The 27,753-nt window shown below is 45.6% G+C and overlaps 14 protein-coding genes across 14 annotated transcripts; 7 read left to right on the top strand and 7 right to left on the bottom strand.

Annotated features, from left to right (window-relative positions):
* Positions 1 to 136: 136 nt before the first annotated feature.
* Positions 137 to 3,623, top strand: C8R40DRAFT_1034254 (glycosyltransferase family 2 protein; the record flags this gene model as incomplete). The annotated part of the gene is made up of 16 exons (XM_046223411.1): positions 137 to 399; positions 450 to 680; positions 732 to 1,122; positions 1,172 to 1,339; positions 1,393 to 1,498; positions 1,558 to 1,650; positions 1,711 to 2,060; positions 2,116 to 2,196; positions 2,251 to 2,379; positions 2,429 to 2,547; positions 2,588 to 2,666; positions 2,719 to 2,815; positions 2,876 to 2,904; positions 2,956 to 3,057; positions 3,111 to 3,518; positions 3,570 to 3,623. The coding sequence occupies 16 exons, from the start codon at positions 137 to 139 to the stop codon at positions 3,621 to 3,623; spliced, it is 2,700 nt and encodes an 899-aa protein (XP_046090855.1).
* Positions 3,582 to 4,857, bottom strand: C8R40DRAFT_443704 (uncharacterized protein). Its single transcript, XM_046235082.1, has 4 exons — positions 4,557 to 4,857; positions 4,341 to 4,497; positions 4,254 to 4,278; positions 3,582 to 4,199 (listed from the first exon to the last, which is right to left on the bottom strand). Exons 1-4 carry the CDS (start codon positions 4,789 to 4,791, stop codon positions 3,912 to 3,914), a joined length of 705 nt encoding a protein of 234 aa, XP_046090854.1. The 5' UTR covers positions 4,792 to 4,857; the 3' UTR covers positions 3,582 to 3,911.
* A 232-nt stretch (positions 4,858 to 5,089) lies between these two features.
* On the bottom strand, positions 5,090 to 5,601 carry C8R40DRAFT_1034827 (uncharacterized protein; the record flags this gene model as incomplete). Its single annotated transcript, XM_046223460.1, has 3 exons — positions 5,090 to 5,234; positions 5,284 to 5,370; positions 5,426 to 5,601. 3 exons carry the CDS (start codon positions 5,599 to 5,601, stop codon positions 5,090 to 5,092), a joined length of 408 nt encoding a protein of 135 aa, XP_046090853.1.
* A 1,487-nt stretch (positions 5,602 to 7,088) lies between these two features.
* On the top strand, positions 7,089 to 7,945 carry C8R40DRAFT_1035471 (P-loop containing nucleoside triphosphate hydrolase protein; the record flags this gene model as incomplete). Its single annotated transcript, XM_046223507.1, has 6 exons — positions 7,089 to 7,149; positions 7,207 to 7,346; positions 7,399 to 7,583; positions 7,644 to 7,735; positions 7,798 to 7,811; positions 7,868 to 7,945. The coding sequence occupies 6 exons, from the start codon at positions 7,089 to 7,091 to the stop codon at positions 7,943 to 7,945; spliced, it is 570 nt and encodes a 189-aa protein (XP_046090852.1).
* A 245-nt stretch (positions 7,946 to 8,190) lies between these two features.
* C8R40DRAFT_1034367 (glycoside hydrolase family 2 protein) lies at positions 8,191 to 12,031 on the bottom strand (the record flags this gene model as incomplete). The annotated part of the gene is made up of 24 exons (XM_046223425.1): positions 8,191 to 8,443; positions 8,493 to 8,651; positions 8,698 to 8,978; positions 9,034 to 9,151; positions 9,208 to 9,227; positions 9,279 to 9,328; positions 9,381 to 9,503; positions 9,557 to 9,622; positions 9,679 to 9,879; positions 9,936 to 10,044; positions 10,099 to 10,126; positions 10,182 to 10,200; positions 10,262 to 10,325; positions 10,380 to 10,453; positions 10,551 to 10,716; positions 10,766 to 11,085; positions 11,145 to 11,176; positions 11,228 to 11,247; positions 11,297 to 11,362; positions 11,409 to 11,508; positions 11,559 to 11,578; positions 11,626 to 11,744; positions 11,808 to 11,838; positions 11,891 to 12,031. The coding sequence occupies 24 exons, from the start codon at positions 12,029 to 12,031 to the stop codon at positions 8,191 to 8,193; spliced, it is 2,580 nt and encodes an 859-aa protein (XP_046090851.1).
* A 117-nt stretch (positions 12,032 to 12,148) lies between these two features.
* On the bottom strand, positions 12,149 to 14,315 carry C8R40DRAFT_1083115 (sugar transporter). The gene is made up of 10 exons (XM_046227230.1): positions 14,139 to 14,315; positions 13,947 to 14,087; positions 13,874 to 13,895; positions 13,659 to 13,821; positions 13,565 to 13,608; positions 13,445 to 13,514; positions 12,844 to 13,385; positions 12,677 to 12,793; positions 12,471 to 12,611; positions 12,149 to 12,413 (listed from the first exon to the last, which is right to left on the bottom strand). Exons 1-10 carry the CDS (start codon positions 14,278 to 14,280, stop codon positions 12,230 to 12,232), a joined length of 1,566 nt encoding a protein of 521 aa, XP_046090850.1. The 5' UTR covers positions 14,281 to 14,315; the 3' UTR covers positions 12,149 to 12,229.
* Positions 14,316 to 14,342: 27 nt separating this feature from the next.
* C8R40DRAFT_1165998 (uncharacterized protein) lies at positions 14,343 to 16,023 on the top strand (the record flags this gene model as incomplete). The annotated part of the gene is made up of 4 exons (XM_046230781.1): positions 14,343 to 14,469; positions 14,522 to 14,898; positions 14,953 to 15,287; positions 15,345 to 16,023. 4 exons carry the CDS (start codon positions 14,343 to 14,345, stop codon positions 16,021 to 16,023), a joined length of 1,518 nt encoding a protein of 505 aa, XP_046090849.1.
* Positions 16,024 to 16,120: 97 nt separating this feature from the next.
* Positions 16,121 to 16,935, bottom strand: C8R40DRAFT_1165997 (uncharacterized protein; the record flags this gene model as incomplete). The annotated part of the gene is made up of 4 exons (XM_046230780.1): positions 16,121 to 16,194; positions 16,259 to 16,598; positions 16,667 to 16,691; positions 16,742 to 16,935. The coding sequence occupies 4 exons, from the start codon at positions 16,933 to 16,935 to the stop codon at positions 16,121 to 16,123; spliced, it is 633 nt and encodes a 210-aa protein (XP_046090848.1).
* A 238-nt stretch (positions 16,936 to 17,173) lies between these two features.
* C8R40DRAFT_1140458 (sugar transporter) lies at positions 17,174 to 19,588 on the top strand. Its single transcript, XM_046229474.1, has 15 exons — positions 17,174 to 17,524; positions 17,575 to 17,594; positions 17,648 to 17,711; positions 17,765 to 17,863; positions 17,913 to 17,924; positions 17,977 to 17,995; positions 18,048 to 18,060; positions 18,114 to 18,198; positions 18,254 to 18,326; positions 18,383 to 18,446; positions 18,500 to 18,749; positions 18,802 to 18,842; positions 18,897 to 18,986; positions 19,039 to 19,155; positions 19,204 to 19,588. Exons 1-15 carry the CDS (start codon positions 17,336 to 17,338, stop codon positions 19,529 to 19,531), a joined length of 1,464 nt encoding a protein of 487 aa, XP_046090847.1. The 5' UTR covers positions 17,174 to 17,335; the 3' UTR covers positions 19,532 to 19,588.
* Positions 19,589 to 19,609: 21 nt separating this feature from the next.
* Positions 19,610 to 21,154, top strand: C8R40DRAFT_1083108 (casein kinase II, regulatory subunit). The gene is made up of 5 exons (XM_046227229.1): positions 19,610 to 19,738; positions 19,854 to 20,002; positions 20,053 to 20,162; positions 20,212 to 20,693; positions 20,748 to 21,154. Exons 1-5 carry the CDS (start codon positions 19,683 to 19,685, stop codon positions 20,788 to 20,790), a joined length of 840 nt encoding a protein of 279 aa, XP_046090846.1. The 5' UTR covers positions 19,610 to 19,682; the 3' UTR covers positions 20,791 to 21,154.
* C8R40DRAFT_1140451 (uncharacterized protein) lies at positions 21,155 to 22,173 on the bottom strand. The gene is made up of 4 exons (XM_046229473.1): positions 21,875 to 22,173; positions 21,559 to 21,820; positions 21,402 to 21,501; positions 21,155 to 21,345 (listed from the first exon to the last, which is right to left on the bottom strand). Exons 1-4 carry the CDS (start codon positions 22,112 to 22,114, stop codon positions 21,168 to 21,170), a joined length of 780 nt encoding a protein of 259 aa, XP_046090845.1. The 5' UTR covers positions 22,115 to 22,173; the 3' UTR covers positions 21,155 to 21,167.
* Positions 22,174 to 22,306: 133 nt separating this feature from the next.
* Positions 22,307 to 23,605, top strand: C8R40DRAFT_1158395 (TLC domain-containing protein; the record flags this gene model as incomplete). The annotated part of the gene is made up of 5 exons (XM_046229730.1): positions 22,307 to 22,726; positions 22,776 to 23,066; positions 23,119 to 23,349; positions 23,399 to 23,493; positions 23,560 to 23,605. The coding sequence occupies 5 exons, from the start codon at positions 22,307 to 22,309 to the stop codon at positions 23,603 to 23,605; spliced, it is 1,083 nt and encodes a 360-aa protein (XP_046090844.1).
* Positions 23,606 to 23,824: 219 nt separating this feature from the next.
* C8R40DRAFT_442592 (Snf7-domain-containing protein) lies at positions 23,825 to 25,136 on the top strand. Its single transcript, XM_046235081.1, has 6 exons — positions 23,825 to 23,933; positions 24,032 to 24,315; positions 24,377 to 24,554; positions 24,620 to 24,731; positions 24,784 to 24,892; positions 24,948 to 25,136. The coding sequence occupies exons 2-6, from the start codon at positions 24,141 to 24,143 to the stop codon at positions 25,001 to 25,003; spliced, it is 630 nt and encodes a 209-aa protein (XP_046090843.1). The 5' UTR covers positions 23,825 to 23,933; positions 24,032 to 24,140; the 3' UTR covers positions 25,004 to 25,136.
* Positions 25,137 to 25,319: 183 nt separating this feature from the next.
* On the bottom strand, positions 25,320 to 26,700 carry C8R40DRAFT_1158393 (NLI interacting factor-like phosphatase-domain-containing protein; the record flags this gene model as incomplete). The annotated part of the gene is made up of 4 exons (XM_046229729.1): positions 25,320 to 25,471; positions 25,525 to 25,639; positions 25,693 to 25,809; positions 25,864 to 26,700. 4 exons carry the CDS (start codon positions 26,698 to 26,700, stop codon positions 25,320 to 25,322), a joined length of 1,221 nt encoding a protein of 406 aa, XP_046090842.1.
* Positions 26,701 to 27,753: the final 1,053 nt, after the last annotated feature.

The following is a 27,753-nucleotide window of genomic DNA, read 5'->3' as shown; positions in this document are numbered from 1 at the left end:
CTGCATACGTAAGCAATTAAGGCAGTGGAGCCTCGTTGCCTCAAATTCTGTTGTTTAGCTCTTTCATTTGTTGTCCTCCGTCTTCGCCTCGTAACCACCTTCTTTGCACTTCTTCATCTTGCACACGGTTACTCCGATGGCCAACCGCCCCCCTCTTGACTCTGTGTCTTCTCATGGTAGCGACTCAACAGCATACGGGGACCCTTTCGCAGATCGTCCTCGTCAGGCGCAATTCGTAGAGCCTGAGCGCCCATACCGCAACAACAACCCACAGGCTTTTGAGAGTAGTGCTTCTATCCCTCAGGAATTTGGTGGTCGTGACTACAATGACGAAGAAGACTACATGGAGAAACAACCTTTGACTGCTGGTCAGACTTACCCAGGCGGATTTTATCCTCCGTATGTTCGGGTCCGGCTCTCTATTTCCCTGCGCTGACCTTCTCAATTAGGACGTTGGATCCCAACGCATACGGGGATCCTTACGGCCGCCCTGTTTCCGTCGCGTCTACCTCCACAAACGGTGTAGATAGCGCCTGGCGCCGACGACAAACCATCAAACGTGGTGTCACGCGCAAGGTCAAACTCACGAAGGGAAATTTCATTACAGAATATCCTGTTCCCACCCCAGTTCACAGCGCTATAGAAGCGCAGTATGCCTCAACAAACACCACTGAATTTTCGTGGGTTCTTTATTGATCATGTTCAACAATTCTCCTGATTATCGCTTGCAGACACATGAGGTATACAGCTGCTACTTGCGATCCCGATGAGTTCTCGGAGGCCAATGGCTACTCCCTAAGAACCAAAATATATGGGCGTGAAACGGAACTTTTGATTGCCGTCACCTCATACAATGAGGACAAGACTCTCTACGCACGTACTTTGCATGGTGTCATGTTGAACATCCGTGACATCTGTAAAACGAAGCAGTCCAAGTACTGGCGTCGTCAAGCTGAAGAGGGTATGCCGGGTTGGCAGAAAATCACTGTCGCCTTGATTGTTGATGGCCTTGATGCTATGGACAAGAGCGTATTGGACCTTCTCGCTACTGTCGGTGTTTATCAAGATGGTGTCATGAAGAAACAGCTTGATGGTAAAGACACTGTCGCTCATATTTTTGAGGTAAGATCGAATCATCATCTTCTGAACCTGATACAACAATTTCATTTAGTACACTACTCAACTTTCGGTTGATGCTTCACCTCAACTTGTACTGCCTCAAGCCAATGATCCCACTAATTTGGTACCAGTTCAAATTATCTTTGTCCTGAAAGCCAAGAACCAGAAGAAGATCAATTCTCACCGCTGGCTGTTCAACGCCATAGGGAAGATGTTGAACGTAAGCTGTCTATCGAGCTTCAAAAAAATCAACCGGTTGACTTAATTGCATAGCCCGAAATTTGTGTACTCATTGACGCGGGTACGAAACCTGGACACAAGTCCATCTATTATCTATGGGAGGCATTCTATAACGACCCACACCTTGGTGGCTGCTGTGGTACGCTTGGTTATGACTTCCGTTTATCATGTGCATTTCTGAAGTTTCAAATCTTACAGGTGAAATTCACGCCATGATCAAGGGTGGCAAGAAATTGTTAAATCCGTTAGTAGCTGCTCAAAATTTTGAGTACAAAATGTCAAATATCCTTGGTGTGTTTTTCATCCTTTTCAAGTGTATTGTACATGCTTAAGTCTGTCTGTTCCATCTAGACAAGCCCCTCGAAAGCAGTTTCGGATATGTTTCCGTGCTTCCCGGTGCTTTCTCTGCCTATCGTTATCGGGCAATTCTCGGCCGGCCGCTCGAGCAGTACTTTCACGGTGATCATTCTTTGGCTGACCGTTTGGGCCCGAAGGGTATTTATGGAATGAATATCTTCACCAAGAACATGTTCTTGGCTGAAGATCGTATCTTGTGCTTTGAACTGGTAGCAAAGAAAGGCGACAGATGGGTGTTGACCTATGTCAAGCCTAGTAAGGCTGAGACTGATGTCCCGGAATCTGCTGTCGAGTTGATTGGCCAACGCCGTCGTTGGTTGAATGGGTCATTCGCCGCCTCAGTGGTAATTATACTTGACCTCCAATATTCTCTTATTTTCTGCTCATGGCTACATGCAGTACGCCTTGGTCAACTTCTTCCGATTCTATCAATCCGGTCACGGAATTCTTCGTATGTTCTTCTTCCACGTTCAGGCCTTGGTGAGCGATGTACCTTCTTAATACCTCGCATCTGTTTATTAATCTTGATAACAGTACAACATATTCTCCCTCGTATTTTCGTGGTTCGCTTTAGCCAACATGTGGCTAACATTCAGTATCATCATCGACTTGCTTCCGGACCTTCCTTCAGACCCTATAATTATCTTTGGTACTGCGGAGATAGTAAGTTGAACGACTGCCCTTTCCGCAGCCTTTATTGAGCTTTGCATAGACACATTGGGTCAACCTCGGACTGAAATGGATCTATCTGGCCTTTCTAGCGTTGCAGTTTATTCTTGCACTGGGGAATCGGCCCAAAGGCGAGCGTGCAGCGTACACTATCACACTCTGGTAACTATCCCTGACAAATTTTGGCATAATTTCATCTAAGTATTACCTTTAGGGTATATGCCATTCTTGCCCTTTATCTCTTGGTTTGCTCTTTCTGGCTAACAATCAAAGCCTTCATAGTGAGTGTCCATTCCATTGTATACTGCATAAAAATTCATCTTTCTATTCCAGAACATTCCTCAATTAATCGCTTCTGATAACGGCAGTCTGGTCACTCTTTTCAAAGGGCCTGTCGGTGCTTTGGCAGCAGCCATGCTCTCAACCTTTGGTAAGGAGACGCCTCCATTATGTGTCGAAAACTTGAAGATATTAACTGAACGCCACTTAGGTATCTACTTCTTCGCGTCCTTCCTCTACGTACGTGCTACGTCACCTTGTCATTTCCGATACTGAGAGCGCTTTACCAAGCGGGACCCCTGGCATATGTTCTCTTCGTTCGGCCAATATCTGTGTCTCGCTCCTAGTTTCACTAACGTGCTCAACGTGTATGCTTTCTGCAATCTGCATGATGTGAGTAATACTATCTCTTTACATCTGAATGTCGTTGCTGATACATCCGCCAGGTTTCTTGGGGTACCAAAGGAAGTGACAAAGCCGAAGCGCTTCCTTCGGTTTCATCATCGAAAACCAAAGATGCAGACTCTCCCGTCGTAGAGGACACAACGAAAGTACAGGAAGATGTTGATGCGGCTTTCAAAGAGACTGTTACTCGTGCCATCACGAAGATCGAGGTCAAGGAAGTCATTGAGAAACCAACCATGGACGATGAAAACAAAACTTTCCGTACACGTTTGGTTTCTTTCTGGATGCTGTCCAATGCTGGGTTGGCTATTGCCATCGAAACTCTGAATGGTCTACCAGACTCAGACAGTGTTGCGACCAATGAACAGGAGTTGGAGAAGAAGCAAAATATTTATTTCCAGGTCATTCTGTACTCCACATTTGTCCTGGCCTTTGTGCGGTTCTGCGGGGTGAGTTTATCTTTGATGGTCAGGGAACCTCCTAACGCGATTGCGACATAGTGTCTCTTCTACTTCTTCAGGAGGAACTTGTTCAGGTGGTGTCGCAGGAACTAAAGTGGTTTACCACTCTCGTTCTAAATTTCTCAATCTTGTGCACGAATGATTCGGATGGACATTTAATTCTTGTAGGACTTGCATTTTTCAACTATTCCTAATTCCTTTCGTTACAATTTCCTCACTCTTCACGTCTTACTAAATAAATACAAATAGCAGTCCTTTAGTCTTTCTCATTTTTGTCCGCAGACGCTTGCTTCACAAGATCTATTTTATCATAGGCCATCTCTTCAGGAGGCTAGTTATACCAGTCGATGTGTAAAGTAATTATTCTTGGTGTGACAAAATTTAGGAATACATCGCACTATACTCATCTCGGTCGTCATTATGCGATGTGCGTCTAAGGTGGGCATCAGGACGTGAAAGGAATGCAAAAAAATCGGATGCATCCGACTGGGATTCAGGGAACTCAGGAAAGGAATCAATCCCAAATCCTTGGAGGTGTTGCAATATATTTGCAAGTTGGGAGGGATCGTAAGCATTCTCCGCCGGAGATGCGGAGGTGGAATTAGCTGAAGCATCCGCATCCCCAATTCGTTCCAGTAACGGTCGACGGCATGTTGGACACGAATCATGCTGACAGCCAACGTCAGGGGATCAATCGATTAGCGTAAACGGCCAAATACTTACTCCTTCTTTGACCCAGCGTGAAATACTACACAAAGGATGTGATTAGCGAGAACACTGGTTATCCTGGCTTGGGTCAAAAAACTCAACTCCCTTCGACAAAATATATGATTGCATTGGAATGGTTCTGCGAGTTTGGTGATCCCTAGTTCCTCTATTGGGTAAGCGGGCGAATCCATCGCAAGCCCCGTTTTTTCTTCTGCCAGTAAAGTCGTAAGAGGTAGAAAACATATTGGGCAGACCGAGTCTGCAATAAGTGCGGTTTTAGAGCGTACATACAGGGGAATGTGGATTATTCTGAATTACCTTCATGACCCAGAGCGATGATTTGTTTCTCATCAAGTCTGGGAAATTTGCTGATAATTTTGTCCATCTCCCTAGTCAAAACACGATGTTGATACAGAACGACGCGGTGAAATTTAACCTGAGATTCAGAAAGGACCTTACTCGTGTGACAGTTGTCCGAGACCTTGTCCAGATAGGTATCCAAGGATCCTTTCTCTGATATCATCGGTGCTGAGATCTGGAATTGCAGCGACATTGGGCAGGGTAGTCATGTCTGTGGAAGTAAAGGAGGTAAAGCCGCGCGTTCAGGAGAATGTCTGTGTTATTAGTAGTCGCGAATTTGGCAACTTTTGACCACGGTCAGTTGGGTTCAATTCATATGGTTCGTTAAAGATTGTACAGAATACAGAGACGATATACACAACAGCGAAATCAATGTCAAGGAACGTCGAAGGATGCACATATGGATTCCCAAATATGTGAGGAAGATGGTGAAAACAACAATGAACAGGAGCCCGCCTATACCGATGAAAGGACAATAAGAAATGTACGACCTAGAATGGGTTCTCATCATCGTTGTCGATCTCCATTTTGTGTTCTGTTGATTCCAACGGGGACGCTTGGGTCTCGGTTTCTTCTGCTTCAACATCGCTGCTGTTTTCCTCCTTCTGTGCAAACAACTGAACGGGTTTTGAAGGCCTATAAAATTAGTGAGTGATCGTAACGTCTGAAATAGAGGTGTGCTTACTTGGCAAAGTGTTTCTTCTTCACAGCATTCAGTTTCTGTGTAACGGGAGTCATGAGGTTGTCTGTTGGTGAATGGTAGGCAGCACTTCTGTTGAATCACTGTCAGTTCCTCGTCGCATCAGTGTCCCAAGACTATCGCTTACTGGCTTTTGGCCATCTTTTTCGCGAGTAATGCCTTCGCCCCCATACCTGGCACTTGATTTACGACATTTCCTAATGGTGCTTGCGGCACCACAACATGGGCTGCGTTAGCCGGGTTGTGAAGAGGCTGAATGGGTGTAGCGATGGGAGACTCGTTGGGGGATGTGGTGGCAGACATAGTGGATTTTCTGGAAGTGATGGATTTCGGTAGTATAATTTCGATGGTGGAAAGGCTGAGCAATTGAAGGTCGAAAGAAAGATGAGTAGATGTCCAGATTCCGACGCCACGAGATTTCAACCGCAAACACGTGATCGCTCAGCGCTTTTCTGGAGTCGGGACGAGTGATCCGGTTACTCTAGTTTTCGACCTTGTTTCGACCCACCCGAAGACCAGCCGAAGACGGTAGTGGCCTCAAGCTCAAGTCTACATAAGTCTTTCGCTCCAACCGCGAACCAGAGTCTCAACCTCTTTGATCTCGGAATATTTTCGGGAAGCTTCCCAGCCACTCCTCAACGTTCTCAATCGTCACGCTACTTTCTTCTAAGATCGCATGTACATTGGAGCTCGAAAAATCTTCGCTCACAGGAGAAAAATCATGTTCCAGTGTCCCTCAGTATCTCTTTTACTTGATCATGATGTTAGCCACTGTCTAATCGAACTGGAATTTTTCTCCTCGTGAGATGATCAGGTACTTGAATCCGTCAAATTTCAGGGATCTGGGCAGGATATGTACATCCCAGGATGATGATTGATGAAGCTTGAAGGTCATTGCTCTACATATCCCTAAGACTGCACCTCACTTTCTCATAACTTGCCGGCGTCTTAATCGCGAAGTACAAACATCGACCACGGACACAGTACTCGGATCAGGGACACGGTACTTTGCTGTACTTCTCCTCGTGAAACTCACCACCGGATCTTTTTGGCCTAACCGAGATGAAGGGGAAGAGGGGAATGCGACAGGGTGCGATCTTGTGCGGCGCTCCATTCTATGTACTGTTTCAGGATGACCACGGATACATAGGGAGTATATGCGCGAGTTGAGCCTATCGCGTCGTCTGAGGTCGTCTGCTGTGTACTTGTGCCTAAATGTAATACAGTCGTACGCAAAAGTTCCGCAGAGACCGAAGTTTGACATCGGTAGGATCTTACCAGCAATTCAGAAGCGCAATAATATCATACGAACTCAGAGTTTCCGGTTTATAATTCTATCCCCAGTGTGTTTACGTGCAAATGTCGTTCGGTCAGCTTCGCAACACAATCTAAGAGTTCTTCTGGCCACGAAATTTCTCCTAGAAAGAGTTATCACGCGACATCGACGAAGTCCTTTAGAGCCCTTTCCGTTGGCAGTCGAGCGTAAAGATCGAGTGCATCAAGGGCCGTGGGGAGAGTTACCTACGCAATTTACGCTCGGTTTGCAGTGCACAGCGATATTATTTATACTCTCGTCTCTTTTTAACCGGTAAGGCTTCAGCTCCAGTTCTAACCTTTACCGTCTATTTTTTCCTGAAGCCAACTCTGCTCGGCGAAATTGGAAACGAAACACCAATTCACTATCGTCACCACTTCCTTACAAAAGGCACCTTACGTCGCAAGCCAGACCAGCAGTTCCGCCCCGGTTGATTTTCACTTAGCGCTCTCATCACATTCTGTACATTATCATTATGGCCCCTGCCGAAAACCTGAAGAAGAGAAAAATCGCAGTTCTTGGTTCTCGTTCAGTTGGTAATTGTCCTCTGCTCCTTTCTACGTCATAACTTTTATAATTCTTCTCTTTCTTAGGCAAATCGTCTCTGGTTATCCAATTCATAAATAATGAATTCGTCGAATCATATTATCCCACTATTGAAGCTACCTTTGCCAAGAGTGTCAAATACAAAGGCGCAGAATATGACTGCGAGGTCATTGATACCGCCGGACAGGTAAGGCTATCCCTCAGCACTGTCGTTGAATGTAATTTTGAGCTTTGCACAGGACGAATTCTCAATCTTGAACTCTAAGCATGCTATTGGAATTCATGGATATGTCCTCGTCTACTCTGTCACCTCCAAGGCATCATTTGACATGATACAAATCGTATACGACAAAATCATTGCATTTTGTGGCGTCACAGACATTCCATGTGTTGTTGTTGGCTCAAAAGTGGATTTGGATTCGAGGTACGTCAGTACATGGCTTCGCATTGACCCGTTGAATAAATATATATCTACGTTTTGTAGCAGACAAGTGAGCCCTCAAGACGGCGAGAAGTTGGCTCAAGAAATAAACGCCGCATGGGTAGAGACTAGCGCCAAGACCAATGTTAACGTCGGTACGCAGCAGTATACTTCCTTGCTGTTGGAATCAGTTCTGATGTACGTATTTTTGTAATAGGCAAAGTGTTCGAAGTACGTGCTACCTCGTCCGTATCTTGAGTCTTGATTTTTAATGAATTTCTTTCTAGCTCTGCCTAGCAGAAATAGAGAAACGAGCTCCACAGACAGGCGAAGCTCCACAGACCAATCGTTGTGTCGTCATGTAATATCAGCACTGGACTCTTGCAACCTTCCTCATTTTTCGCCATTCCGTGTGCCATTACTCGTGGTTTCGCTAGCACTATCCACACCCCAACATGCCGACAATCTCTCCCCCGATTATGCTCTCCTTCCACTTGTATCACGTATCCTTATTCCTGGTATCTGTTTACTGTACTTGTCATCCTAATTTACATGCCTGCACTAACCATAGACGTCGACACTCATATTGTACGCACAATAGACTGCCTCTTCATGCTGCTCCATCTCCCACGTACCTGACTTGAACGCCGCGACCTTTAAGTCCGACAGCATGAATGACTTGGTCATCTCCCGGTATCAAGTCTATCGCCTGATCACTCCATTTCACGTCCTCGCCTTCTACATCAAGAACGATTCCTTTCATGGGTCGCTTCGAAGATAGCTTGACGGATTCGCCATCCGCGGATATTTCAGCGCTAAATCCGGCGTCCTTGGGAAAGTCGATGAATTTATAGGGTTCCGGCCTGTATGTCGCAGTAAGTCCTCCTCCTTGGGGATCTTGCATGTTCTCACCAATTCGAGTAGCGTGCCAGAACCGTGCCATTTTCGTCCAATAAACGGGCAGATACCACAATAATCTTCGGGACTTGACTCTTCGTAGTCCTTGGTGGTAATGCATTCACTGACCCTTTGAATATCTCAGTGCTGGAATTCGGAGAAAGGTTGACAGCTCTACAGAAGGTTCAGCACGTATCAGCGATAACAATGAAGCGCGCACTTGGTCCATCCGTCTTTGAATGTAGGATCATGAAGGTCATGATACAAGACTTCCAGAGTGACATTCTTCGCGGCCAAAGTGCTATTGGTGCCCCATACTTCGAACAAAGTATCAATCGTGAAATCCGCCGCTGATCTCTCGTCTGCAAATGTGGTGACCTCCTTCCTTGTGATACCCACGGTGTAAAGGCGAAGTTCACGCGCAATAGAGAAGTAGGCCGGCTTGGGACGAAGAAAGTAATCTGCAATGCTCCAACTGGTTGTTGGCCAGCAGTCGTTTAGCTGCCTATGCACAAAGACATCAAGGATTCCAGGGGGAAAAAACGATTGATTCGACTTGCCATACTAACGCACCCGCAGTATATTCTTTGCCTCTCCCAGCCCAGTTTCGTCGCCAAAGACGGTAGGCACTAGCGAGACACTCGGCTTGCATTATCTGCGTTGCATAAACGTAGCTACAGCACATGATTATCAAGTGCGACATGTCAGAAAGAAGATTCAGAATACATACCTTTCCATTTCAAATGAATGCTTTCAGGAAAAGTTCAGTTGTGCTCAGTGCCGAATTCACTGCGCGTGTACCTTGAAATTCTCCACGAGATACAACTCCAATCGCCTTTCGAACCCATCCGCTGAAGGTTGATCTGTTCATCACATGGCTGAATCTACGTAACTCGGAAATACCTTTATTGTGACTGTTATTGATTCGTGATTGGGGGAAACGTTCTTTAGTTTCACCCCCAAGCCAGTAGTCAACGGTGCGTATGTTGGGATACCCTTCCATTCCAAATTCCGATACAAAGCGTCCTGACAGGTTTCATGAGCAACACCGGGCGAAAACAACAACGCCTGCATCTTACCCGCTAGAATGTCCCAGTTGGTCCATGGTTCTTGGCTTCCATGCCAGACGTTCCATTGGTGTAAATCTATATTCAAGCTGCAAAAGATACGATAACTTAATAATAAAAGCAGTAATACCCACCACCCAAGGTGCGATCAGTTGAAGCCTTCCCTTGTCCACTGTAAGGAGAAGACCTATGGTAATGTATATCGGATAGGCGTCCCACAATTTCGGGTAGTACTCGTTCATATATATATCGTGCAGGGAAATTTGTTTTGCGGAAATCTGAAGTCTCGTCAGAGTAATCTAGTTCGAGGTGCATAGATTCAGCAACTTGATAGTCTGAAACATCCGTTAGGGGAGTACATAATTTGGCAAGGAAGGCAGACAATTGATACCTTCATTGTTCCCGGCAAAGATGGAAAGGGATGGATGGTGACGCAGTCGTTTCACGTTGTATTCTGCTTCATCCTTCACAAGAGCCAAGAAAGAGTCGTATGCAGGATACTGACTGCAGTGATTAGTGCAAAAGAGGGTATTTTAATACACACTAGGACGGACCTGGCCACAGCCAAACATGAAATCTTGCCTGTCACGATTTAGGCCTACATTAGACTAGTAGGGTAAAAGTTCAGAGGACCTACCACACAAGTATGCCGAGTTCTGCATTACAAAAAAACAGAAAACTTTAGGTTGTGACGATGCTCATGGAAACGGTACCCACCATCGCAAATGTCGTAAAAGGAATCGGCCTCATATATCCCTCCTCCCCATACACGTATCATGTTCTGAATACGCTCAGCATAAATGTGTTTGAAGGCCGCTCGCCGAGCCTGACTAACCTGATTTCCATCTACCAGGAGCTTAAGCCAGTCTCTATACCTATCTGGAGTCATCCTACGATCCATACGAATGACTTTCTATTGAACAAACTAAACAAGAGACTTATTCACGTTGTGAGCTACAGCAAAATCAGTATAACGTATACTGTATATTATCGAAACTCAGTACACGTACAAATGAATCACTGGGAATCCAGTTGGACCCTCCAGCAAAAATTGGGACGTTATTGACCTCGAAAAAAAAGGATAATCCCGGCTGATCAAGTAGCTTTTCCTGGACTATGAGTGTTCGCCTAAAGCCGATCGTTTGTGTTTTTGAATCCAAGAGTGTACCATCCTGACGACCCGGTCTATACGATTACATCGATGACGTTTCGACTACTCACTTCGTCGAAGAGGTCAGCTTCCACACTGTAGATGGGCTGCGTACCATATCCCACAGGATACCAGAGCTGTAGTTCTCCTTGGCTAAATGAGAATGTAGCTCGGGTCTGACCTTTGTTAGGCCGGATGTTCCTATCTGAGGCGACAATTGTGCCATCGGGAGCTTTGAGAGCGAGAGACGCTTGCCCAGGCGTGTTCTTGGCGAAAGACATTTCGACGGTCATTTTTACGTTCAGATCTTTGGAGACGTCGTTTCGTATGTCGAGGTCAGAGATCCGATTCTTGTACAATTCAAGGTAGACTGGCTTCCAAGGTCCGACAGCTAGAGATAACTTGTTGATATCGCCCTACGATGACCGTTGAAGCAAAGATGGATCGTACTCATTAAGATTGGCCCCCAGTCCCATCCGTAGCTAACAAGTTGTCAATTTGGGATATGAACTATATTCAAGCAGTGAACGTACTTATACTGTGCTTTGCGGACCTGCAGAAGGGTTCGGTTATCGCAGATTCATTTCAGTAATGATACGTACGTGAAGCCGACTACTATCACCATTCCATAGATTGAGCTTTCCGTGCTGCTTTTCGATATCACGTCCCTGTTTGAAGGATGAGATATATTCAGCACACAGTAATTGATGCAACCTTCTTGAAAGCACTGCCAAAGTTCAGCACGAGCTCGTTCTCTCCAGTCTTGAGAGTTGACTTGACGTTGAGACGATGGCCAACAAACTGATTGGCAGTTCTGGGCAAGAGAACGATTGAGACGAGGAAGAACATGAAATTCATTCTTACTCAAGGATTTGCGCTCCATTCTGTGTGGTTCATTGAATTAAAGACTCAGAAGCGGGAATAGGCTCACTAAGGTAATTGCTGCAAAAGTGTCAAGACCATCGAAGACCAGATCGATGTTTGAAAATTTAGCATTATCCTCTGAGAGTATAAATATTTGCTTGAAAATCCAATCACTTTCACCAATCCCTGTAGAATGACCATGAATGTGTAAATTTGTACCACGACTGATAGAATTTCATGTTCACTAACATTGCACGTCATGCTCATGAAGACCAACGAACTGATGCGAGGGAACTGAGCCACAAAATAATTGTCAAATGCAAAGTGCGTACTGGGTCGGGAATTCGTTTCGCTCTCAGGAGCTCGACGTGAACAGTTGTGGGTCCCGTTGCTGGTAGATATTCATCCTTCTTAGTTCCTTTGCCACCCCCAACTTGAGTGAACACCCAATTATCAAGGGGAATTTTCTTCATCCTGATGACGATTGGGAAGAAAGATATGTTCAAATTCAATACATAGCTCTGAACGAAATGCAGTTCAGCAGTTGAACTTGAAGCGTCCGGTGACGATTACAATCTCGGGCCGAATCAGTCCGACGAAGTCCCGAGCTTTACCCGGACGTTCTATTAACAGTCCAGAGAAACTATCTAAGTAGGTACGTATAATGATGATTAGAGGATATATCTATAGCCCTCTACCCCGTTATCAAGAGCTTCTTTCTTTGCGGCTGCTTTGTTCAAGTTCGCCAAATGTTTCCGGAACACCCAACACATCGCTATGCTCAGCGCATTCGCGAACGTGCAAATAAGAAATGAATGGTTATATTCAGGACCCCATTTGGTTGGCCATATGTAACTAAAGACTGGTATTAGTATTGCACCCTCTGTTTCGAAAGAATATATAACAGCCTACGATCCAAACACATTGCCCACTGATGAAACACTATTCATCAAGGCCAAAGCGACTGCTCGTTTGGCTGGAGTCTGGGAGACAGTACCACTAGCCCATGCCAGAAAGCAGATATGGCCCGTGTACGATTGTGCTATAAAAAACCTATGAAAGAGGTGGTCAATTAGGTTTTTTTTAAATGGCCCGGGGAGAATGGGAAATTCTCTCACAGAGATATGTAACGAATAGTTGCATTCATCGTGGAACGAGCTAGAGTGAAGCCTATGATTCCAATTACCATAGAAAATGTGATGTGCCAGCATCTTTCTCCAGCGTAATCTGAATGGCTGTCACTGATATCAGTTAAGATCATCAGATATAGAAGAAATTATTTGACCGGGAAACAGTGATGGCGATTGCAGTGGCTACGAACCACGGAGGGGCGCAAAGCAGAAGGGTGACGGTGGGACTGTATCCGATGGTAGCCATTATACTTGGAAAATATGCATTCCATGATAAGGAGAAGGTCAAACTGGCTAAAGTGGCTGCGAGCCACCACACCTTAGGGTCGCTTACAGCGGATCGCAATCCATCCAGCTGGGTTTTCAGTTGATTGTGATCACCAGATGTGGATGAATAATGATTCTCTTCTTGCATCCGCTGCATCGCAAGTGTTCGTTCAGCAGGACTGAGCCATCCAGAGGATGTTTCCGGAAAATCGGGAAGAATAAAGGCCGCACATAGCGCGACGAAGACCGTAAGACCCCCTTCTATGAAGAACAACCATCTCCAAGTTGCGACGCCGAGGTTATTGTCCATAAGACCAAGAATTCCTGAAGCGATCAGTGACCCAGTTGCGCTGGCAATCAAGCTACCCGAAGAAAGATAAGCAGTTCTTTGAGACAGTTCATTGCGTTTGTACCACTTTGAAATAAGGAACTTGAGCCGAAAGACGCGTGAGCGATGGAGGAAGATCGTAGCAAAAATTGAAAACTTACTAACGCTCCTGGGAAGAACGCAGCCTCTACGAATCCAAGAAAGAACCGCGTACAAAGTACACCGAAGTAACTAAGAATACTGAGTTGCAATCCTGGCCCTATCAGTACATTGCAACATACGTGGTAGCAGCACCAGTAAGGCATGACATTATTCCCCATACAGCCTGTACAAGAGTGTCAGCGTATGCCATTAGTGTTCGAAAGGCGTGTATACCATGCATCCGGGTAGATACAGTGAAGGTCTACCAATGTAGTTCAAGGCCATATTGCTAGGGATTTGGAGAATGATATAGCCTATATATAAGATGGACAAAACGGTAGCAAACTGCGACCCATTTAGATGGAGGTCTTCCTCGAAACCGCGCAGACGGGCAGCGCTGAGAACAGTTGAATCATGAAAGTCTTTGTGAATGACCAAAGAGGACATACGCCACATTATTTCTGTCAATGTCTGGTCAAATTGAGTGAAAATTACTCGCGTTAACATAAGGACACAACTCACAATTCAGCACATAAATCAGTATGAGAATCGACAGTTTAGTGTCCAGTTTTCGCAGTAAATTACGTTCCAGCTTTTCCCTGAGCTCCGCATTGCCGAAAGATGCTCTAGTATCATCTGAATCTTGAAGTACAAAGGCTTCTTCTGTCGGCAAACAATCAGTGATTATAGCATCGATGAAATTCCGAAGCTGACCGGCGGAGTGGTGGGGTAAGAGAGGGCTGATTTCGCCAGTTGTTCGAGTCTCAATAGCAGATGAAGCATGATACATATGAGTGGAAGGTCTAGAATATCTGCAGTGGAATTTAGAAGTGCAAAAGGTTGAAGGCTTTCCCATGCTATAGTATTTACATACATAATTGCTTTCCTCCCTTTGATATACCGTTCATAGTAATCAGTATGGGCACTGTAGTTCTTTCTCCTCCTTCTACTCCTGCAGAATATTTCAGAATAGTTTCTCCAACCCTTCAAATTCCATCGCCTGGTACTGGTATCAGTGTCCCTGTTGGAATTTTGGCCTGTCAACGTGCTTCCACGTTTTTGTACATCTTCGTCTTGAACTAATCGATTTGCCATAGGTGATCCTTTCTTAAAAAAGATAGAAACAATTGTGATTGCATGTACTGTATCTCAGCCGCCATCAACTCCCGCAGGCAAGAAAACCAAGAAGGCAGTATCTGCTCCAACTCTTCCCAATGAACCGATCTTAGAGGTCATTCTGCATGACACAGTAATCTTTCCGGAAGGAGGCGGTCAACCTACTGATACTGGTGTTATCACTACCTCAGATGGCAAGACGTGGTCTGTTTTGCAAGCCAAGCGAAATGGAGGGCATGCTGTGCACTATGTCAAGGTCGAGGGGGGAGATTTGGAATCGGCTTTGTTAGTCTTCACTCCTGGGTCTACGGTCACTGCAGCCTTAGGACAAGATGATTATGATAGAAGATATGATCATGTACGTTTGTTGAGACCTGCAGATCTACTAAGAGTGTATTCAGATACTTTGCAGATGTCTATGCATACCTCTCAGCATCTTCTTTCTGCTCTCCTAGAAACTCGATTGAATCTTCCTACTCTGTCCTGGTCTCTAACAAACGCCCCATCTCCCTGTTATATCGAAGTTCCTCATGGAATGACTGTTGAAGAAATTAGGTTCATCCAGTCGGAAGCCAATCGTCTAGTATTTGAAGGCAGACAAGTCCATACCGAAGTGGAAGAGCTTGATCGGGATAAGAAAGCCGCTCCAGTTGTGATAGGTGGTAGATCTGTTGGAAAAGGTTTGCCCTCAGATTATACGGGTGGAGTGAATCGAGTTGTCGTTATTGATGGCGTGGACCGAAATCCGTGAGCAATCTTCATTCGGGGATTTCTATACCATGTATACCTAAATATTTACTCCAGATGCTGTGGAACTCATCTGCCAACTATCCATAACCTTCAGCTCTTCCTCCTTCCGCATACCGATACCATGTCGCGCTCCAACACTACATCCGCTCGGCTATATTTTTTATCTGGCCCTCGCCTGATTAACTATCTGACTTCCGCACACGACCTTCTGACCAGTACCGCCTCTATCTTAAGCTGTGGTGCACCGTTGGTACCGGAGCGTGTATCTCAAGTAGTGGATGAGCGAAAGAAATCTGAAAAGCACATCACGGATTTGGAATTGGAGTTAGCGAAACGTATTAGCGCCGAATTATCATCTGAAGCTACAGTTGGATCTGGAAATGACGGCTACATTTTCAGAAAACATCTTCATCGCACTGACGATGGTGGTAATGTTCTCGGGTTTTTATCTGCCATCTCAGTTGCTTTCTCTGAGCAAATGGCACATTCTCAGATTCCCTACTTACTCGTTTTTACCTCAACTCCTTCAGCGCAGATAACAAGCAGTACTACTGTGGTCATGGTTGTAGGTTCTGATGATAAGGAGGTTAAAACGATTGGAGAATATCTCAAATCACAATTGGGGGTGAAAGGCGGGGGAAAGGGACTAAAGTGGAGTGGTAAATATACCGGGGTCTGGAAAGAGAAGAATGAAGGCGAGAGAGTGAACCACATACTCAACAATGTTCAATAGAGTAACTTTAGCTGCGATACATAAAATTGATCTTGATTCAGTATGCAAGATAGTTAATATGCTTTATTCAGAGCTCTTAAAAATAAATCTCCGAGTATTATTTCTCATCCTCGTCCGAAAAGTCAATGTCAAGATTAGTGTCTGCATCCTGTTGAATAATGACATTGTCGTCTATAACCACGGAGTCATGAGGTAAGCTAAGCCAGTATTCTCCAGAGGACGAAGACAGACTTACCACTGTGAGTAGGAGCTGAGTCACTTTCGAAGCTAATATCACCGTCTGAATTTGAGAGGGAATCTCCATCGGTCAGACCCCATTCCGAAGATACATCCTCGATATTGTCCTCGACATCAGTAGGCTCCCAATTTTGATATATATCCAAGTCCACCTCCTCCATTTCAAAGTCAAATTCGTCCGCTTCGAGCATGTCATCGGTATCGAGCAGATACAAATCTTCTTCCTCTTCGTCCTCTTCAGTTGGAAGATATTCACCGCCGTCGGAGGACTCTCCATCCGAGTCTGAAGGCGGTCGGATATCGAGGAAAACACGCCGGCAAGATGGACAACTTCCATGCTGAGGTAGATAGGACAGGGGTCAATTCTTGTGTCAGGAACAAAGGGTAAGCAAAAGGCGTTATGCACCATGTTCCGTATCCATTCAGTCAAGCTACAACGATGTATAAGCAGTAGTGGCTGAAGATCTGAGAAAGCACAGACTCATTCCGACAAAATATATGCCGACAAGATGGCAGCATCGTAACCCCTCCTAAAGGTATTTCAGTTGACATGTCTTTGAAGATATCTTCGAAGGATACGAGGCATATTGGGCAGCAAAGATCCTCTGGAACACTGTCTTTGACGAGAGAAGGAAGGGATTCAATGAAGTCATTGATTAAGTCGAGGTGATCCATAGTATGAAATGTGGTATTATCTGGTATTATGCTGTTAAGTAAGGTGGATTGAGGACACCCAATAGAGCCTACAGTCTACTTGAGCGACGTAGTGCTATAGGGTGTACAGAGGCTGAGTTGTTCCAGAAAGCCGGGTCCACGTCCTCAATGGACTGGGATGCAACCGAAGTGAACGTTGTTCAATTGATTGTTGATCCGCAAGACGCGTCGAGTAGGATCACGCGCTGACACGTGCTTGCTACAACTGTTATACTCAACTGCCCAGTGGGCCAGTGCCACTGGGTTTAGCCGCCTGACACTCCAATTGACTCCAATATACTCAAAAGAACTTAAAAGAAGACGCAATGGAACCGAAGATTCCCCTTTTTCCCCTGGGGACCTACTTTCCTTCCTACCCACCATGAGCGATTACACTGGCGCTGACGAGGAAAAAGCTGAAATCACTGAAACTACAGCTTCCGTCGACGAGAGCGACCCCGATGCGAAATTTGGAGGTCGGGAGGCGCGATTAGCCCTGGAACGCAAGTTGTTATGGAAGATCGATTTGAGGATACTCGGCGTGCTCGTCCCAATCTATATCCTCAACTATGTATGTGCGGATCAATATGTACTGCAGCCGTCTTCTAATGAGCAGCATAGGTGGACAGGAACAACGCTGGGTATGTACCCAGGAAGGATACTGACATTAGTTATTCTTACTCGTAGACCATAGAGCGGCTCGCCTGCGAGGTTTCGAGACTGATCTGCATCTCAAAGGTCAGGAATTCGCTACATTGGTAAACCGCATATTCTGTTTTCGAATAATTGGCTGATCCTACTGTACAAGTAGCTCTCAATCCTTTACGTCGGATATATCATAATGCAGATACCTTCAAACATGTTCCTTAACTATATCGGCAAACCATCTCTATATCTACCAGGTTGCATGGTAAGTAGCAGTACATCAAAGATCGATTTGCATTCACAGTCATTCTTAGGCAGTGTGGGGGGTCAGTCCATCTTAAGCAGATATAGTGAACTTCCAGTGACATATTCTACAAGATGATATCGTGTCTGACAGGTGAAGACAAAAGAAAATGCCTTACAAATTGTTGACCGAGTAAAATTTCCAGGTATCACGAACAAGTATGTACCGCTTTTATTCAATGACCACGCTTGCCTGATAAATCTTACTGCAGCTTTGTCGGCGCTTTGTTAACGCGGTTTTTTCTCGGGTTCGTGGAAGCTGCATTCTTCCCTGGAGCCCTGTTTCTTCTATCCAAAGTATATATTTCTTGCTCCGACTTCGACTTATACTGGATCATTAATCTTCGCTCAGTGGTACAAGCGCGAGGAGATTGGTCGACGAACTGCTATCTTATATTGTGGAAATCTGATATCGAACGCGTTTGGTAAGGTTTATCTGTATAATGGCCCGAGACAATCACTGAATTACCTCTCCTGGTAGGCTCTCTCATGGCATCGGGTATCCTAAGTGGGATGCAAGGTACCCTTGGACATGCGGCTTGGAGGTAGGAAACCTTCAATTGTTGATTTTTGAAACGCTTAGTACATTCTTTTGTAGATGGTTGTTCTACATTGAAGGATCTCTTACAGTATTCGTCGCCATTTGCGCTATGTTCATATTACCGGACTTTCCTACTACGACGAAATGGTTAACACCTTCGGAACGAACACTAGCTGTGCAACGAATGAAAGAAGATGCCGGTGTCGGAGATCAGGGAGAAACTGAGGTCGGCGGGCAAAGCTCGGGTTTAGTGCAGGCCCTCAGTGACTGGAGAGTATGGTGGATGTCTCTTGCTATGACCGCGCAGGTATGTAATATTAATTCGATTGGCAAATCCTTATGAACCTGTTGTAACGCAGGTCGTCTCACTGAGTTTCAACGCCTATTTCCCTACTTTAAGGTCGGAGAAAACTTTTGGTTCGTTAACCAAGGGAAAACTAAACATTCAGCGTAGTGCAACATTGGGCTTCAACAATACTGTGACGCTTTTGTTGTGCGCCCCTCCATTTGCGTTCGCTTCGCTGGCCGCATTCTTCCTATCACGGTGCGTTTCTTCCATGGTGACTGTACCGTTGTTAAAATACAACCGAAATAAGGCATTCGGACCAAACGAAGGAGCGATTTTGGCATGTCGCGTCTTCATTTGGCTTAGGCATAGTAGGGTTTATCATTGCAATCGGCACCATGAACACAGCGGCTCGTTATGTTTCACTGTAAGTACAATTGCATTTCTTGTCTTCTTGTGGTGACCTGTCTTTCAGCTTCTTAATGGCTCAATCTTACGCGGGATTTGTGGTAGTTTATGCATGGATCAGCAATTCTTTCCCTCGACCCCCCTCCAAACGGGCTGTTGCTTTAGCCTTGATGAATGCCTTTTCGCAACTGGGAAACGTCGCTGGGTCGTATGTATTTCCTACGATGTGGGGACCGACGTATCGAAACTCTTATGGGATCTGCATCGCATGTGCCGGGGTGGGCATTGTCATGTGTTGGGTCTTTAAAATGAGCTTGACCCGTTTGAATGAAAAGATGGAGAGAGAGGAGAGGGAGAAAGGCATCACAGAGGAAGGCTTTAGATATATCGTATGAAAAATAGTTAAATATAGTATGGTTACAATTATGAGACTTGGTTATGAGTCACTCACTATAGTGCTGATGTTGCGAAGTGTTGCGACTGTCACACCGTGTCACCTATTGTAACGTGCCAACTGCCTTTCCTGCCTTCTGCCATAAAATTACAATGCTCCACCGAGCTGTTGAAGACGTATCTACGGGTTCTGATTCCGACTATTCCAGGTTCGTGCGACTATCACTGCAAGTTTAGCCATTGGATTGACTTTCTTTCATCGCAGCTCGGTACGCGCTCAAAACACCCTTTTTGACAGATGTCCACGACTTAATCCTATATGCAGTGGATCTCATGGTTTCTATCTTCGAAAGGGAATGAATACTTCTGTGAAGTTGATGAAGACTTTATCCTGGATAGATTCAACCTGACTGGCTTAAACAACGAGGTTACAAATTACACACAGGCCCTCGATTTGATCACAGACCAGCTCGGTATGCGTCATTATGCTCCAGGTCAATAAAATAACTGACCCAACAAACAGATGATGATATCCAGGATGAATCGCGCGGAAATTTGGATGTTCAGGCTAGACTTCTATACGGTCTCATTCATGCACGATGGATTGTGACTGCTCGAGGGCTGACCAAGATGGTGCGTGCCCTAACGTTTTATTCAAGGTTATTTATCTCAGTCCGTACAGATTGAAAAGTATAAACGTGCAGAATTTGGTCGATGCCCACGCGTGATGTGCCAACTTCAACCTCTTCTTCCGGTCGGCTTAACCGACATCCCCTACGAAAAATCAGTCAAACTTTACTGTGGCCGCTGCGAGGATCTTTACTCTCCCAAATCGTCCCGGCATGGATCCATCGACGGAGCTTATTTCGGCACTACCTTTCCTCACCTACTTTTCCTCGTTTACCCCACATTGATACCACCGAAGACTGGCCAGACTGACATTGGCGCTAGCTCTACGTCTGGAAGCGGAAATAGAGAGGGAGAGAACAGAATTAGGCGACGCCTACGCGAGGACATGGATCCCGCTATCGCTGAAGGCGGGGGAGAGAACATCAGTACTGCAAGCGTTGCTATGAAGGCTGAGAGGTATAAGCCACGAATCTATGGGTTCCAGCTTAATGAGACTGCAAAACTTCAGAGGTGGCAGGAGGCTGTCAGGGATAGGTAAGTTTTGAGTTTTACTCAGTACTACTTTCTGACTGGTCTGGAACTTAATAGACAAGTTGCTCGTCTAGAAGAATTAGAGGAAAGAGGCTCATAAACAGTGTATGCAATATTTCTCTTTATGGCCCCTATCACAGCACTATGGTGGCCTGATCTGTGTCTTAAGTGTCTTATTTAATTATTGGTCGTGTGTACGTGCTCTCAGAGGTTTAGCTATTCTAGTGCCCATTGTTCGAGAAGCAATAGCCCAAATGATGCAAATGATGATAACTCCGGAGATGCTTCTGCCTTCGAGAGGAGGCGATGTGTCGGTGAAACCCCAACCTTCACCCGGAACTCGTTCTGGTAAACGTCTCGAACGGAACCGTTAGAGGCTGGGAAGGTCAAGAACGGAAAGCTGATGGGCGTGCTGGACTCGAATAGAGCATTGACTAATGTAATGCAATCTGTAGTATCGAAAAAGATTGTTTTCTGCTACACATATTGAACGGACATTATCCAGTCCTTCTTCAGCGTATACCCGTCCAATGCTTCCTTTGCCACAGTTGCAAGCTCTGCTGACTCGAATATTACTTGGGCCATTTTGACCGGAGATCCAACAGCATTTGGGGTCGGCGACATGGACACATGTGTAGATTGGTATCCTTGATACCTACAAGCCATACTTAAAAGCGGAAGGGACATGAACGAGATAGAGGACGGACATACTGTTGAAAAAGAACAGAAAGAACACTGTCTGAAACCTCAAGCGGCAGATTTGTACAGAAAAGTCGGGGCGTAGGATAATCCACCAGTGCAGGAATTACACCTGTGAAATAGTGAGTACATTCAGCAGGTATACCCGCGTATCGCAGCAAGAGCATACCTGGAGCTACTACACTATTCAATCGAGAATCATTGTCATCATCGTCTTCATCATCGTCAATCTCCATTTCATCATCTGATTCTGCCTTCTCTCGTTTTGTTTGCCTCCCAATTTCATCGTCTGCTTCCCGCTGGCGCTTCTTATCTTTTTCCAAAGCACCATCCCTGATTAAAGAACTCGCATTGGCGGCATTTGGAGGCACAAAATTTGGATCATCTTTACGTGAAGTTGCGTATGACTTAGTTTTCGCGTAGTCAATGTGCTACACGATCAAATTTAGTAAATAGGTCCTCAAGATATAAGCTACATGAAATACCATGGGCTTATCATAGAACAGCATCCCCTCGCAAGCACGCATAGCTGTAGTTGCACCAGCAAGATCGTTGAAAACGAGGAAAGCCTGGCCCTTCTTCTTTGGACCTTTAGAGGCGACAACGTCGATGACCTTACCATATGTGGTGAACAGTGCAAGAAGCTGAAGACGTAGCTCATCCTTGTGTACTTTGTCGTTGAGATTGTTGATATAAAGGGTGCTGTTTGGTTGATTCGACGCCATTATCACGATTAGTGATAGAAGAAAATGAACAAAGATGGATGAACCAATTCGCGATGGGTATGTAGACCCTGGGAAAAACTGGACGCGTCGTGGTTTCTCAACAAAATTTTTGTTGGGTACATAACCTTGGTTGGTTCGTGGCCTGTGTGGAACGTCGCCGTCAGCAATCTCTCTACGAGTCACGCCTCTACGATGGACTTGTCCCAAAAGCTTCCGCAATACCTCCTTCCCTTTTTTTCATTGTCCTCTCCGACAGACACTCCAGCAAATCCCGACTCTTTTCCAAACTCACAGCATTACAGGACGGACCCGAAAGATTTGTGGCTCGTCATAACCATCATTGCTGTATATGCTATCCTTCGGGATGCTCTTCGTCTCGGAGTTTTCGAGCCGTTCGCGAGATGGAAGCTATCCAGAGATATCCAGTTGCAGCGCAAACATACTGGCAAACCAAATGGCAATACCAGCGTGTCCACAAACGGGAACGGTTATTCCAACTCAAAGCTCATCCCCACAAAGGCTGAACGCCGTAAATTACACCGCAGTGTGCTTAGGTTCGCAGAGCAGGGTTGGTCCGTGGTGTACTATACCCTGCAATGGGGATTCGGACTGGTAGGCTGCTCGATGCGTTTTTTTTCGGCACTAACATCCTTCTTTCTAGTATGTTTATAGGAATCTCCCCACCAGAGTGCTCGACCCTGTTGACGCCTGGATTGGCTACCCTCATGTTGCTCTCGCCGCTCCTGTCAAAATATACTACCTCACTCAACTTGCTTTCTACTTACACCAAATGTTAATTCTCAATGCCGAGGCTCGACGAAAAGATCATGTCCAGATGATGACCCATCATATTATCACCGTTTTCCTCATGTGGGCAAGCTATTACTACAACCTCACCCGTATTGGGTGCCTCATTATGCTCCTCATGGATCTGTGCGATATATTCTTACCAGTACGTCCATACTTTGATGCTTTCACTTATTTTCTCATGTTCGTGCTTGAAGCTGGCCAAAATGCTGCGGTATCTGAACTTACCTCAAATTTATCCTGACTTGACTTTTGGCACGTTCATGCTTACATGGTTCGTTACACGACACGTATTATTCCCTATCGCCATCAAGTCCACCATCTTCGATATGCGGCGTCTAATCCCTTTCGACTGGGACCCAGAACGCGGTTATTATCATACATTGGGTTCTCATACCATGTTTTACCTTTGTTTGCTTGTATTAGAGGTGAGTCAATTCTCATTGTAGTTGCTGAGTATCAATGTGTCCCGTACAGTTTATACAAATGATCTGGTTCACAATGATAGTCCGCGTTGCTTGGAAAGTTGTAACTGGCGAAGGCGCAACTGATGTTCGGAGTGACGAAGAAGGGTATGAGCCGAGTTGTGTCCTCCATCACATGCGTATCATACTGACGGATATCATGATACTGTGCAGGGAAGATGAAGACGATTCAGGCGACATCAAAAATAAGGAAGAGTAGTGAATCCTACTGAACTATGGCTAGGACTTATTGCTCGAAGCCGTTCTTGCTTGCGATACCTTAGATGAATACTTGCTAATTATATTTGGCCATGTCCAACCGATACCACCGAAGCACTCTTCCCTACGCGTCAGTGCAGCTGCAGGACCGAAATCACCGATGATCCTTTAAATTTGTCTTGTATTTCTGATCAAGCAAGCAGTATCGATTGTTTACCGTTGAACTATACTTACTCCTGCGTTGAGACCTTAGTACGATGCTCGAGGAAGGACTCAGAATATGTCATTAGGTCTAAGTATTCTGTAATCGTCGTCCAATACCTCAACTTGTGAGTAGTGACTGAAGCTAAAAGTTCAAAGACGCGCGCGTGAAGTGTTAGCGTCACATGCTAATTGTATGACGTGACAACGTTATTTCCTTATCAAGAACATCTTGCTATCACACCTCACACTGGTTCTACTTACGGGCATACGCCGCAGCGACCACTTCCCTGCCAACGCTACGAGTCCAAACATTTCTCTTTAACTTCACCATCATGTCTTTTATGAGCTGGTTCGGTACACGCAGAGACCCCAGACAGTCTGCTCGAGATGCGATCATTGGCCTACGACAGCAACTTCAAATGATAGACAGGAAGGAGGATTATCTGCTAAAGAAGATTGAGGAAGAGGTCAAGAAGGCAAAAGCAAATGCCGTAACGAACAAAGCAGGTTTGGAGCTGTTGTCCTTGAATGTCATTGACGATCGTCGACTCAGCTTGTGGATAAACAGTTGCTACAGCAGCCCTGAGGCGCAAGAAGGCGAGCGAGGCGGAGCTTGATAAGCTACATGGAACACGGCTACAGCTGGAGATGCAAGTCAACACATTGGAGTCTGCTAATATGAACGCAGAGACGATGGCTGCAATGAAGAAAGCAGCGGATGCACTCAAGGTGATACACGGAAACATGTAAGCAGAACTTCCTTCTATATGCCTTGTTGCTACTAGTGCTAATAATCCGCTGCACTGTTTAGGACGGTCGACCAAGTGGATGCAACGATGAACGAAGTCAATGCGCAACGGGAGGTTGCTCAAGAGATTTCAGAAATAATATCGAGTCCTTCCGCCTTAGGCGACGTGGATGAAGTCAGTTTCTTGACTATCAATTATCAATTTCGGGCTTATACGCTTGCCACAGGATGAACTATTGCAGGAGCTCAACGACCTAGAACAAGAACAATTAGACGAACGATTACGGGGAGCAGATCATGTCCCGTTACATCGACCTCATATCGCTGAGGAACCGGGTGTGTATCTGACCATAATATCGTTGTATTTCTTGACAAACTCAGCTCTTCTTAGAAGCCATCGACGAGGAGGAAGAACTCAGACAATTACAAGCTTCAATGGCTATGTAACTCCTTCATTTAACCACCCTTTTTCCTTCATCTGTATTTCGCATTGTACCTTTTTGGTTTTCGTTATCTACTTACGAATGATCACCACTGAGAATGTTTAAGTTATCATAATGTATCACAATATGAATTCAACACGCGCACTACACGAACTGTGAGTGAGTTACTTCTGGAGTAACATCGAGAGCAAGCAGATCAATGATAGCGAGGAGTAAATATACAAGACACTTTAGATTAATCGTAACATGCGATGGTATCTGTAATGCAGTATGAAGAAAAGCCCAAGAAAAATTCTACTTAAAGAACAGCGAGGTAAATGCTATGAGCGACCACGACTTCCAGTCGCATTGCGCAGTCCAAGCACTCGACGTACATCCGAAGTGAAGCGTAAAGAGTCCAAGACAGGAAGCAAATCTAGCAAAGCCTCGTCAGATGGATCATGAGTCCATCCCTCTATAGGTATGCCATTAGCTGTGGAATTGATTAGAGTCTGCGTAGCTCAAGGAACAATATTATCTACTTGCCTTCATTAACTCTGTAACTAATCGGTGAATTGTCGATGAGGCAAACACGTGCAAGGTCGGGCTCAACGACGGCAAGGTCTTTAGTGTAGGAGCCGTTCGGTAATTGGGTACATGACTACATAGTGTTCAAAAGGGACGCAATGAGACATTAAACATAACGGAACTTACGTCTCTGAACAATCGATGGTCAAGAATGCCTCGTCCAGCATCTAACCAGTCAATGACTGGATCTGCATATTCTTGCATAGACGCGGTGAAGATCACCAGTGTATACCAGCCAGAAACCTTGGAACGAATCGATTAGCGGTGAATCAAGGTTGTAGTTAATGATATACGCACTGTTCTGAGAAAGAAATCGACGAATGGCCGTTTGTATACGTGGTAGAGAGTACTCCTTCCGCCCAACATGACCTCAACAACATGGCCCGGACCACCTTTCCGAGCACCGAAACCGAAAAGGCCAGAGCTGTTGGCAGTGCTAATGGGTCGAGTCGTAGAATGAATGAGAGTTTCGTCGAGATCAAGAACAAGCGTTTTCTGCGCATGAAAGGGCGTTTTCCGCGTTCCCGGTGTTGGTGTAGCTGACCGTGTGCTGGAAACTGAATCGGAAGGAGGATGGACTGTGATAGATGGGGTGCGTAGCTTCGATTCGAGTGGTATTGGGTCGGAATCGGAACTGGTGGAGGATGTTAATGAAGTGAAACTGCGAGCAGTCGGTGGGGGTGAGTCGTCGTCAGAGCTCTCAGAGCTTTCTTCTAATAACAGAGATTTCTCCTCCGGGGCCGGAACTTTGTTGATGCTTTGTCGCAGCAGTCCTCCGTGAATTAATGAAGTCCACGCTGCACGAAATGAATCCCATGCTAATGCCAGGACCCTGAGGTAGAATATTCTGCTGATCAGGGATTCTGCGTGTTTCTGGCGTTTGTTTTCGGTCACGGAAATGGCCGTCGTTGCGAGAGTAGAGACTGTGGGCGATGAGCGAGAGCGCTTCGGATGTGCCGATGAGCTCGCGCCCTGGACGAGGAAGGATCTAGTGGACCACGTCTTGACTCGCTTTAGAGGTGGTTCAGAGGAGGAAGCGAGCTGTCGAAATTCTTCTTTCGTTGGGGTTGATGGAAGTGTCTTTGGGGAGGCCAATACATCGAACTGGCGAGAAAGGTATTTCAGGGAGTTCATCTCTTTCTCCGCAACCCCAGCCACTCGGGCAGCCCAGTTATTCGTTTCAGACGGTGGTACGCAGCCGAAGAGGAGTTTCAGTAGCTGGTTGAAAGTAACAGAGCCATCGTTCAACACGCGACGGATCCAGATGGTTTATCCCGGATATTGATTACACTATAGAATAATTTCTCACATACTACAAACGTTCCTTGAATCCTTCGATAATTGTACAGCGATCTTCTGGATTTTAGTCATACATTATACACCATTCCAAACTCTGGAGATAATCTTCATCTAACTCCTGTGTGGGATTTGGCAGAAGCTTCAAAATTGTCAGCAACTACTTTGTTTAAGCACCGAGTACATGTCCGCCGATGTATTCTCACAGCTAGCATGCGTAGCTGTAGGTGCCAGATTACATCGTCGGACAGCATCGGATTAGAAAGCCTTCGTCGCTAACCTGCGGTTCCAGTGCTTTTGCAGTTGGTTTATAGTCCCATATTACTTTGTAGAACGTCTGCTCTAACCTTAAGAAACATAAAATGTATTGACATAGATCGACCTACCCAAGTAACTATTGCCGCCCCTGCAATGCTCATCAAAGAAGATGTTATAGGTCCTGGACCGGGATATTGTCTTGGTGGCGCAGCACGAAGCACACCGTAGCCCCTCGAACCACGACGATATGCAGTCAAAGCTATTGGGCGGCGAGCAATCGGTAGGAGTGAAAGCATTGTGCTGATGATGTTGTGCAGAGACTCCAAAAGACACGACCATTATATGACCATTGTAAAGCACCAGGTCGCGTCTGGAATTAGCTCGAGCTTGAATATGCCCTGCTGGAGATTCTGGGCCTTGACCTAGACTGTAACCACGACTTACGGGATTCCGACCTCTTTACAGCTCTTCTTCATCACAAAGTCCAAGGTGATCATTGCCACGAATACCATAGCGGTCTAAAGTACTAGGACTCAAATTATCGGATTAGAGTAGAGTGGTCCAGGTTTGAAGAAGGCGGAAGATGCCTCAGCCCAGAGGGTTTGGTTGTGAGCCTGTGGAGTACCAAGTTCG

The sequence above is a fragment of the Lentinula edodes genome, assembly GCF_021015755.1.
Source record: "Lentinula edodes strain Le(Bin) 0899 ss11 chromosome Unknown C8R40scaffold_3, whole genome shotgun sequence".
NCBI classification, from domain to species: domain Eukaryota; kingdom Fungi; phylum Basidiomycota; class Agaricomycetes; order Agaricales; family Omphalotaceae; genus Lentinula; species Lentinula edodes.
Note: the sequence above shows the minus strand (reverse complement) of the source record. Positions and strands in the feature narration are given on the sequence as shown.

What these genes read in the sequence shown, in the direction of transcription:
- C8R40DRAFT_1083108 (XM_046227229.1), top strand. Translation starts at nt 19,683, where the DNA reads ATGCTCCACCGAGCTGTTGAAGACGTATCTACGGGTTCTGATTCCGAC. An exon ending in TTTGATCACAGACCAGCTCG is followed by an intron (nt 20,003 to 20,052) that starts GTATGCGTCATT and finishes CCCAACAAACAG; the next exon opens with ATGATGATATCCAGGATGAA. An exon ending in CTCGAGGGCTGACCAAGATG is followed by an intron (nt 20,163 to 20,211) that starts GTGCGTGCCCTA and finishes CAGTCCGTACAG; the next exon opens with ATTGAAAAGTATAAACGTGC.
- C8R40DRAFT_1140458 (XM_046229474.1), top strand. Translation starts at nt 17,336, where the DNA reads ATGAGCGATTACACTGGCGCTGACGAGGAAAAAGCTGAAATCACTGAA. An exon ending in CCCTGTTTCTTCTATCCAAA is followed by an intron (nt 18,199 to 18,253) that starts GTATATATTTCT and finishes ATCTTCGCTCAG; the next exon opens with TGGTACAAGCGCGAGGAGAT. An exon ending in CTTGGACATGCGGCTTGGAG is followed by an intron (nt 18,447 to 18,499) that starts GTAGGAAACCTT and finishes ATTCTTTTGTAG; the next exon opens with ATGGTTGTTCTACATTGAAG.
- C8R40DRAFT_442592 (XM_046235081.1), top strand. Translation starts at nt 24,141, where the DNA reads ATGTCTTTTATGAGCTGGTTCGGTACACGCAGAGACCCCAGACAGTCT. An exon ending in CCTTAGGCGACGTGGATGAA is followed by an intron (nt 24,732 to 24,783) that starts GTCAGTTTCTTG and finishes CGCTTGCCACAG; the next exon opens with GATGAACTATTGCAGGAGCT. An exon ending in TCATATCGCTGAGGAACCGG is followed by an intron (nt 24,893 to 24,947) that starts GTGTGTATCTGA and finishes AGCTCTTCTTAG; the next exon opens with AAGCCATCGACGAGGAGGAA.
- C8R40DRAFT_1083115 (XM_046227230.1), bottom strand. Translation starts at nt 14,280, where the DNA reads ATGGGAAAGCCTTCAACCTTTTGCACTTCTAAATTCCACTGCAGATAT. An exon ending in ACTGATTTATGTGCTGAATT is followed by an intron (nt 13,896 to 13,946) that starts GTGAGTTGTGTC and finishes CAATTTGACCAG; the next exon opens with ACATTGACAGAAATAATGTG. An exon ending in CTTACTGGTGCTGCTACCAC is followed by an intron (nt 13,515 to 13,564) that starts GTATGTTGCAAT and finishes CAGTATTCTTAG; the next exon opens with TTACTTCGGTGTACTTTGTA.
- C8R40DRAFT_1140451 (XM_046229473.1), bottom strand. Translation starts at nt 22,114, where the DNA reads ATGGCGTCGAATCAACCAAACAGCACCCTTTATATCAACAATCTCAAC. An exon ending in TGTTCTATGATAAGCCCATG is followed by an intron (nt 21,821 to 21,874) that starts GTATTTCATGTA and finishes TTGATCGTGTAG; the next exon opens with CACATTGACTACGCGAAAAC. An exon ending in GAATAGTGTAGTAGCTCCAG is followed by an intron (nt 21,502 to 21,558) that starts GTATGCTCTTGC and finishes ACTATTTCACAG; the next exon opens with GTGTAATTCCTGCACTGGTG.
- C8R40DRAFT_443704 (XM_046235082.1), bottom strand. Translation starts at nt 4,791, where the DNA reads ATGTCGCTGCAATTCCAGATCTCAGCACCGATGATATCAGAGAAAGGA. An exon ending in CATCGCTCTGGGTCATGAAG is followed by an intron (nt 4,498 to 4,556) that starts GTAATTCAGAAT and finishes CACTTATTGCAG; the next exon opens with ACTCGGTCTGCCCAATATGT. An exon ending in CACGCTGGGTCAAAGAAGGA is followed by an intron (nt 4,200 to 4,253) that starts GTAAGTATTTGG and finishes GTTGGCTGTCAG; the next exon opens with CATGATTCGTGTCCAACATG.